General features: G+C 35.8%; 1 protein-coding gene and 1 non-coding gene across 12 annotated transcripts in view; both read left to right on the forward strand.

Annotated features, from left to right (window-relative positions):
* UBAP2 (ubiquitin associated protein 2) overlaps window positions 1-9852 on the forward strand; it is a 115347-nt gene that overhangs the window by 78340 nt on the left and 27155 nt on the right. For all 11 annotated transcript variants that reach the window (XM_027874497.1, XM_027874496.1, XM_027874498.1 and 8 more), the window contains exons 11-15: window positions 843-1032; window positions 4138-4348; window positions 5721-5992; window positions 6555-6724; window positions 9155-9365. In XM_027874497.1, the coding sequence (XP_027730298.1) occupies window positions 843-1032; window positions 4138-4348; window positions 5721-5992; window positions 6555-6724; window positions 9155-9365 (1054 nt within the window). The remainder of the gene's footprint in view (window positions 1-842; window positions 1033-4137; window positions 4349-5720; window positions 5993-6554; window positions 6725-9154; window positions 9366-9852) is intronic.
* On the forward strand, window positions 1159-1243 carry LOC114052536. The gene has a single exon (XR_003570275.1). It is a non-coding gene; the product is annotated as a small nucleolar RNA SNORD121A (small nucleolar RNA).

The following is a 9852-nucleotide window of genomic DNA, read 5'->3' on the forward strand; positions in this document are numbered from 1 at the left end:
GTCATGTTGTGAAAGAAGAATCAGAACAAAAGGGAAAATCACAAGAAAGAAAGAAAAAACAAAAGAAAATAGTACGCTTCAATCTGCATTCAGACTCCATAGTTCTTTCTCTGGATGTGGATAGCATTTTGCATCATGAATCTTTTGGAATTATCTTAAATTTTGCATTGCTGAGAACAGCTAAGTCTATCAGAGTTGGTCATCGCACAGTGTTGCAGTTACTCTGTATAATGTTCTGCTGTTTCTGCTCCTTTCACTCAGCATCAGTTCTTGTAGGTCTTTCCCAGTTATTTTTTTAAAGGAATTCCTTGTTTAGGTATTGACTTCTGAAGTCCCTTCTAATCCCAAGTTTGAATTCCATTAATAAAAGTAACAATCTGATCACAGTCCTTCTTTGAACCAAGGTGTAAAAACAACCAATATAAATGTGTATTAACTAAATAAAATTCAGTGTCTATATCTGCAAGTCCAGATTAGTCAGTTTGTCTCCTGAACTCCCAATTTTGTAAGGTAGTAAAGGCTCTAAAACATAACAACAATGAAGTGAAACAGGTTTTCAAAAATAATTACTCCCAAATTTTCTGGGTAAATGCATTCCATTTTACTACTTTTCCTCCCAGCTCTTTACAACTCTTCTTGAATTTGAATTTCTGTGGATTTGTTTTTTGTGGTTTATATCACACCCCCCCCCTTTTTTTTTGCTTCCTTGTTTACCAAAGGTTGAATACAGCTTCTTTGCTTATAGATTTTTTCACATGCACACTTTTCTCGTTATTTTGCTTCTCAATGCATTTTCTGATAAGATAATCATTTGATTTGGATGTTGTCTTTTGTCTGCTTAGCATTGACTTGGTAGCCTTGCTCCAGAAGCCTTCTACTTCTACCCAAGTCCCAGAAGTCAACTCATTTGAACCTCCTCAACAGCAGGGCTTCAGCCAAGCCCTGGTCTTCACAAATTCTCAACACAGCACTCAGATGGCATCAGGAACTAGCAACTCGAGTACTGTCAACTCTTATTCTCCCCAGAGTCTGGTAACTGATTTTTATTTCAATATGAAATTTCAAGGAATGCATATAACATTTTATACTACAATCATCCATATTCTGGAACTTATTCAGAGCCTTGCCAGTCATATTTAGAAAACAGAAGTTTTTGTAGTCCAGAAAACAGTGATGTGAGAGTTTCCAAGCACATATCTGATTCTTGCATGTTGAAATCCATCTATCTCTGAGTTTTCTGGATTAATGAGAAGATATATTTTAATAAAATAGTTGCATTCTTTCAGAACGCTATTGTTAAAGTTGCATATTCTTGTTGATGAAATTGAAATGAATATTTTTTTGGAGTTTGTGTTATTGTGAACTAGAGCCATGCCCATCTCTGGTCTTAAAATGCTAATGTTTGTGTTTTTATTTTCCATGTTACTACAAATAGACACATAGGAAAATCCATTTTGGCATGTCAGAAGAACACAACAGGAATTGATTGTAGTTAGCTAGGTGTTAAATAGTAATGCTAAAATTTTACCAAAGGTGGATCTTGATATTTCAGCAATAAAGATTTAAATATCTGTAATGTGCAGAACACATCGAAAAAGTTATGCAAAAAGGAGTGCAGTGGGATTTTTTTATTTGAATTAAGAAGAACATTTGCTGAAGTTATTGGACCTAGTTTCTGTTCTCAACCCAGCTAAGAAATAACCTTTGTGACCTTGGGACAAGACTTTTTGTCTTTTTGTGCCTTAATTCATCTTATCTGGATAATGAACAGATTAGACTAATTTACATCTATAATCCTTTATAATTCACATTTTGAAATTTTTCTAATCCTAATCAGTTTGGTGTGTCCTAAGTGTAATTTTTTTAGTTATCAAATACCAGCTTTATAGATGTTCTTTTTATGTAATATAGCCATTTGCAGATTTTGAAGCTGAGCATATGGATTTGTATACAGACTATTTTGCCTTACTCTGTTATAAGTCATCCTTTCCTGATTTGAAACTGCTGGTGTCGTAGAGCTGATACATATGATGGTGCTGTTGCTTTCGGTAGGATGGGGTAAGGCATGATGCTGTCTGTTTTCAGGTCTGAAACCACTAAGATACCAAGCAGCTTTTGTTTTGCCATTCGTTATTGCATTTTCTTCCTGCCTTCAAGTGCTAGAAAATGAAAACATATATAATTCCAGTGCTAAATTTAAAAAAAAAAAAGATCTGGAAATAAAACATAGCAGGTGAATGAGAAATCCTGTAGTTATTTAATTTGTACATTCAACTTTAGTTCTGTTACTTTACCTTAAAGCCTATAATCAATTAACCCACTGGTCCCAGGAATTGAAAGGGCGAACAACGGGCCTAGCATTATGCTAAGCCTTATATAATGTAACTCACCAAACCTTCCCGCCTAGGGACAAAGTTAGGGAGCCCAAATTTACACGTGTGAAATAATGTGAGAACAAAATAATAGTTAATAAAGTTCTACTTTTGCATTGCTGATAATAGATATAAAATGAGTTGGAGATTATCTGGGGTTGTTGTCATGCAGGACTATTTTCTCAGATCACTAGGGACTTGAGTTAAACAGTGGGAAAAGATGGGTTAGCATATGGATAATAACTGACATTTATATGATGCTTTTGAGTTGGCAAAGTTGTGTGTGTGTATGTCTTTTTTTTTTTTATCTTTATGGAAACCCTGTGAGGCATGTGTTATTTTCCCCATTTTTTAGATAAAGAAACCAGTCCTGAGAAGAAGTGACTTGCCTTATGATCACATAGAGAACTGCAAGATTTGAACCCAGATCTTCCTTTCCAAGTTCATCACTTTTACTAAGCCATGTTAGGAAAAGTAGGGAGAGGTCAGCATAAAAACCAGTTTAGAAACAGAATTCAATTTGAGTTTGGGATCATTGGGGAATGGGTAGGCATTGTCTAACTTAAGTTTTTTTATTAATAAGAGCACCTTATTTTAGTAGAGGTGTCATCTGTACTATCATCTAGCCACTGACTACTTTTATCATTTATGTACTAACAAGTTTGGTACTTCCCCAGAGCAGTTGCCACATTTGCAATTTCTATGGCTTACTGTGTTTAAGAATTTGAATTTTCTGTGTAAATTTGAAGGCTTTTTAATTGGAATCTATCACTTTGCTCAATTTATTCAGGTACTATTTGATAGAAAACCTAAATCAGTTGTGCCTGGGAATGATCTGGATAAGTGAAACCCTAGTTCTGGAATTACTTGAACCATTTCTTCCCCATTCTCTTTTCCATTTTAATTTGTCCTCTATTCTGCTTTTAGTCGCTGAACAGATCAGTTCAGATTAAACTCTCAGGAACCCGAAGAAAAGCAAAAGGCATTTGGGTGTACGAGTTTGCTATGATTACTGTCTTTATGGAGCTTGATAACATTCAGTGATTATAGGTTTCTCAGAGCAGTCGGGTAAAATAGTATATAATTGCTGTAGTCCAGTGAGATTTACTTAAGAAAGAACATATTTTTTAAAAGTGCATAAATTATAATACTGTTGGATATCTTTTAGTTCTAGTTACAGAGAGTTTGTGTACAGTCTCTGTATACCTAGCAGTATTTGGTTGGGAACACATCCACCGAATAATATTACTTGAGTCATTGAGTCATGTTGTCTACCTTGATGTTGCTTACTGTTATGTTTCCTGGCCCCCTTTTGAGAACTCTTCAATTAGACTGGTATTGTTGTGTGATGTTCTATTAAAATGGCTAACACTCATGGATTTTTTAGGTGATGATATGTTTCCTAAGTTGTATGAAGTGTTTCTCAAATACTAAATTTGTGGTACTTGCTCACCAAGTTTTTCAAAAGTGACATTTTGACTGTGGAATTTTACACTCACTCTTCTAGCCATACCTTTTGAATTACTTATGGAATATACAACACTTTTTTTTTTCATCAGAATTTGTCAGATAAAGAGACTTTTGGTTAGTTGTCACACTTAATTAGAATGTCCAGAATATGGATTTTTTTTTTCAAGTTGGTTTCAAAAATAGTGATGAATTGGATTTCAGGTTTTGAAATATTGATGAAAACTTGTCTATTTCACATCTCACATAGAAATTCTTCCTTCTTGAGAAAGTCCTTTTTTCTTCCCCCTCAATACAGTCTTCAGTTCTTGGTTCTGGATTTGGAGAGCTTGGGTCGTCAAAGATGGCAAACTCCACTGGTTCCCAGATCTTGGACCAATTGAAATCTCCAAGTTTGGGCCAGTTCAACACGCAGAGTTCACAGCAAAACAGCACTAGTCCTCCTACAACCACTTCAACCTGGGATCTTAAACCCCCAGTTCCCCAGTCCTCTATAATGAATCAGTTTGGTAAGTGCGTGAATTTTCTATTACGCATGATCAGCTCAACCCTTGTCATACTTTCAGAGAAATATGATACTTATCATTGGTTGAATTATATTGAATTACACAAATACTATGGAAATAATATTACATAGCAAATACAACCACAGAATTTTATGCTAAATTAAAGGGAATACAGTTTTTGTCAGAGTTTTTAAAAATAATTGTATTGGCAAAATATCTCTCCCACCCCCCCCTTTTTTTTTTTTGCCAAGGAAAGAAAGGCCTTACTTCTTATTATTATAGCTATAGAATATATAAATGTGTGTGTGGAGATGCATATTCTATAACAAGGAATAACAATTCATTTATATTCTCCAGTATGAGGAAGGATTACATTATAGTTTAAAAATTCTAAGCAAACACATCCTTTTACATATAGGAAGAAGGGTCACAGAATACAATACTAGGCATTATGAAATGATGAGTGTCAGTCCCTACAATACCCATTGGTATCTCATACTCAGCTTGTTCATAATTTTGGCAAAGTATTCTAAGCCCTGGGCTATGGCTACTCATAAAAATGTCATTCAGACAGCTCATTTTGATGTTTTGGATTGTACATTATAGGAGAAATGGGAGAAAGAGTAGAGCAGTTTGAAGGTTTTAGTACTGTTCTTCCTGAATTTTTTTTTTTTTTTTTGAGTTGGGGGAGGGATGGGCAGGCTCCTTGCTTTTAAATTTAGCTCCTAATCTGGGATTTTTCTTTACAACTGGAATATTTAAACAAGTTCCTCCTCTAGTTTCCACATGCTCTCATGTTTTCTGTAAATTAAAATTCTTTCTGTATCTAGGTAGCATTTAAACTGTACTACATGTTAAAAGTTTTATTTAATGATCTGAATTGCAATTTCAAACACTGGCATCATAGGGAGTACCATCAAAACATCAAAGTAGTCTTAAATAATTTTACTGAAGATTGTGTGTTTTGTTCTGTTTTTCTATAACCCAGTTGGTGGTACCAATACCACTCATTGAATTTAACATAAATTTTTTGACTATTTAATATTTTCACTTACATAGCTATAATTTGAGGTATCTCTCTTCACACAAGTCTTCAAATACTCTTTTGAAGTGATCCAGTATTCTTTAACATGGACCTTTTCCCTACCATGTGTGAAAGAAAACCTTGCCATGGAAGTGCATGTTATTGTTATGTCATTTATGTGAAAATTAGGTAGACAAATATAAAAACATAAATTAACGACTGGATTAGAAAGTGGGATGGAATAATTATTTTTCCATATCTCAATTATACATGATAATGGCAGAAAGAATAGCACAAAAAAATGAGCAACTTTTGAGTAACTGGATGCTGATCTTTCTGCATATTTGGTAGACTTCAAATCTCAGCCTGAGCCATCCCCAGTTCTGAGCCAGTTGAGCCAGCGACAGCAACACCCGACCCAGCCTATCCCTGTTCCTCCTCCGGGGATGGAGAACTTCTCCTCCCAGATAAAACTCCGAGAAAACTCCAGAGACAATGCCACAGCTGTGAACAAAATGCTGCAGCTCCCCAGCATGTCTACAGAAAACCAAGCAGTATCTGCCCAGCAGACTCAGCCAAAACAGATCAAACCCCCAAAACGGAGAGTACCACCATCTTCCAAGGTGAGTAGCTTAACCACAAGTTATGGTTACCAGAGGCAGACTTAACAATGGGGGGAAAATGGAAAATTGAACATTTCTTCTTTATAAATTGTTGATTGTTTAAATGTTTTTATATACATATCTTATTGTACCATGTAAAAATATATTTGTTTTTTATTGAACTAATATAGAGGAAAAGTAAAAATGGAAGGTGGCCGCTACTAAATGGTGGAGACTTTTTATATAAGTAAAGAACTAGCTTAGCATCTATTTACTTACCCTTACCTATTTATGGAAGTGGATTTATTTATATTATCCATAGGAAGTAGTTCCTTTCTGAGAACTTCAGTGCAAAATTATGTGCAGCCAGAGGAAGGGTAGTTATCTTTTTGGTAATGGTGTCACTGATGATCTGCGTGCTGTGCATTTTTCTTCCCACTCCCCAACCCCGTTTCTCCCTTTCACACCTTAGACTTCCCCATCAGTATGACATATAAGGACTCTTGCTATGCAGGAAAAATCTCTTGAGACTAAAAAGTATGCTAAGCTCTGAACATGAAAACCCTATGTTTTCCCCTTACAGATCCCTGCATCTGCAGTGGAAATGCCAGGATCGGCAGATGTTACAGGGTTAAATGTTCAGTTTGGAGCTCTGGAATTTGGATCAGAAGCTTCTCTCCCTGAATTTGGATCAACATTGAGCAATGAAAATAGTAATCAGGCCCAAATCAGCTTGTATCCAAAACCTGTAAGGTATACAATTGCTCTTTTCTATGTTTTAGGCTGTTGAATGTTATTTTCAGTTTCTGTAAGGTACAAATACAATTGAGTCAAAATGGCTCATGGAAAGGAGACAGTTTTGTGAATTGGGAGTTGAAGGAGTTGCCTCTTGACAATGGGACTTTGAGAGTAAGCAGGCTTGTTTCGCTGCTCTATGAAAGAAAACAGATTCTTGGGAGGGAAGAGGAATAAAATTAAAGTTTCGTTGTGTTCAGTAGTATCTCCTACCTCCCAAAAATTTCTTTAACCAGCCTTTTTTTAGGCATGTGTTTTAATATCTTTTTTTTTAACAACCACAAAATTCCTCTGATTAAATATATATATATATAAGTTCAAGTCAAAGTGAAGAAGGAATGCTTGCTTTTTTTTTTCAAGATACGCTTGCTTTGGAATGGAAACATGAACATTTTAGCCAAGTCTGCTTACTGGATTCATGCATCCTATTTCAAGAGAACATGAAGAAATATGTGTTTTGTGGCAACAGTCATGTAGAAGGTAGAAATGATGCATCTTACAGAAGGAATTCCATATAAGGATGGTGGAAAGTTAGAGTCCTAAAAAGATATAATTTAACCTTTCAATAACTCATCAAAGATGAGATGGTGATTTTTCCCTTTAGGATAGGAGAAGAGAAATAAGTTACATGGTAGCAGGGCAGTAGTAGATAAGGGGACACATATTTGTGTGTATTTATTTGTACTCTGTCTTTGGGAGACATTTGGTATAGAAATCTTAATAAAATGATGGGGGGAGGGAGACACTCTGTTTTTCATTCTCACAACATGCCCTGTGTATTTAGAACCCTCTCCTATGAGTTTTTCATGGAGGAGTTAACTAGATGGTTATTAGTTATGCTAAAGTCAGAACCAAACATCTATACCATCCATTATTATGCTTTTAGTTTCTAAATGAAGGTAAAACAATTTGGATAGTATTAGAGTGAAGAAAGGGAGTTTCCTGAAAAGGGATTGTATTTTTAGGGAATACAAGTTAAAGAGGAACCACTTTTTTTAAACCTTGATTTCATTGGTGTAAGGAACTCCTTGTGTGGTACCTTCCCTCCATCAATCAGATCAGCATCTGCTCTGCAACTTTTTACTGAGAGATTAAATGACCTGCCTGGGGTTGTCCCACCAAAATGTGTAAGAGGTGGGGCTTCCACCCTTGTCTTCCTGATTTTGATAATTGCTGTCTGTCCACCGTGCCACATTTCCTCTATAATTTTACACTCCACAGTTGGAAAAATGAACAAATGTGAGGTGAAGATCTACAAGGAATTGGAGGAAACAAAAGAAAACTTGGCAAGGCAGCACAATTGTTGATGACAAACAGTGGCAGTAATGACAGATTACTAGTGAAGCGAATAGAATATCTGTAAGAGAACATAGAATCAGCATAGAGTGAACAAAAGAATCTTTTTCTTGTCTTATTTTAGCTTTTTGTCATGATACTAACAGAACACTTGGTATGATGTGAGACTGATGGGACCAATGTGTTAGCACCCTGGTATAAGAACCAAATACAGAGGGTACAGCAGATCTTATCACTCCATCAGTTTAACCAGCAGTGTATTCTAACCTTGGAAAAGTACTGCTGAATTGAACCTTCTTGTTTTTGCTATATTCCCTTAGTTCTGTGCCATGTATGCCTTAGGGTTTTTTTCCCCCTCTGTTCAGAGTTTTATTTAAGCCTTTTTGAAGATTTCAATATTGAATCATGATTTTGAGTCCATCTCTTGTCTCTTGAAAATGAAAACACTTTAAGTCATCTAGTTTAACCACCTACCTCATAAAGGAATACCTTCTATGTTATCCCTGACAGTTGATCATATAGTTAAAACTTGATCAATTGGCAGTAATGGGGGAGCTTAGTACCTTAATATGCAGGGCTGAGGGAGGGATATGACTGATTTGTCAAGCCTCTTTTTTATTGGACTATTTTTAAAAACAACTATATTTGGTATGTGTTTAGTACTTTTAGAATTAACACCCACCCTATTCCCCAGGTGACAGAGATCAAAGTTAGCTTATGCCCTCTTTCTAACTGGGAAACTAAAACAGGATTATTAAGAAACTTGCTTAAGGATGTGCAGTGAAAAGAAAAACTTAAATCCATCTGGATTCTACCTCATTAAGAGAGCCACTAAGTCATTATAACTCAATCAGATTAAAATCTAGTTCCTTTTCCCCACCCCCAACAACTGAAAAATATTTAAGGTAAAATGTCTTTGAACAGGACCATGATAATTTCTCTGTTCTTAAATGTAATATTGTAGTTAAGCACAATATTTAATTGATTTTAGAATGTGACTAACCAATTAAAGTAATAAGTGGTGGTATTTCATGAAGGAATCTGCAATGACATTTATTTACTGAGATGATAAATAACTTTTACTTTTTCCAGTGATCCTTTGAATACCTCTTTGCCAATATCCAATACAGTACAGGAGTCAACCTATACAACCTCCGTCATCACCTCTTCCAGTTTGACCAACTCATCTCAGAGCACTAGTCCTGTTACAACATCTTCCTCCTACGACCAGAATTCTGTGCATAGTAGGATAGCATACCAAAGCTCCATGGCTCCATCTGAAACAACTTCTATTGCTGTCACGGTAAGTATCTTTTCAGCTTTCTCAACCTGTTGAACATCTCTACGTGCTTGTTCCTTAGATATCTGAAACTCAATCCAAAATGGAATTCATCTTCTCCCCCTAAATATGCCCCTCCTACAAACTTCCTTATTTTTGGTGAAGGTGACACGCTTCTAGTCACCTCAGAGTCATCCATGACTCTTCCTTTTCTTTGTTCCCTTTTCTTCCACTCCCTTTTCAGGTAACAAGTCTTGCCCATTTTACTTCCATAACATCCCTTTTTTACATATCTCCTCCTTTCCATTTACTCAACCATCACCCTTATTCAAGCCTCTATCTCCTCTCACCTGAACTACTATAATGTCCTAATTAGACCCCATGTTTTTACTCCCTCCCCTTATCCTCTCTAATCTATCTTGTAAATAACTGTCATGCTAATGTTCCTAAAACAGATAGGACTCTGTGTGTGTGTGTGTGTGTGTGTGTGTGTGTGTGTGTGTGTGTGTGT

This window comes from Vombatus ursinus, unplaced genomic scaffold (assembly GCF_900497805.2).
Source record: "Vombatus ursinus unplaced genomic scaffold, bare-nosed wombat genome assembly UNPS02014807.1, whole genome shotgun sequence".
Classification (NCBI taxonomy): domain Eukaryota; kingdom Metazoa; phylum Chordata; class Mammalia; order Diprotodontia; family Vombatidae; genus Vombatus; species Vombatus ursinus.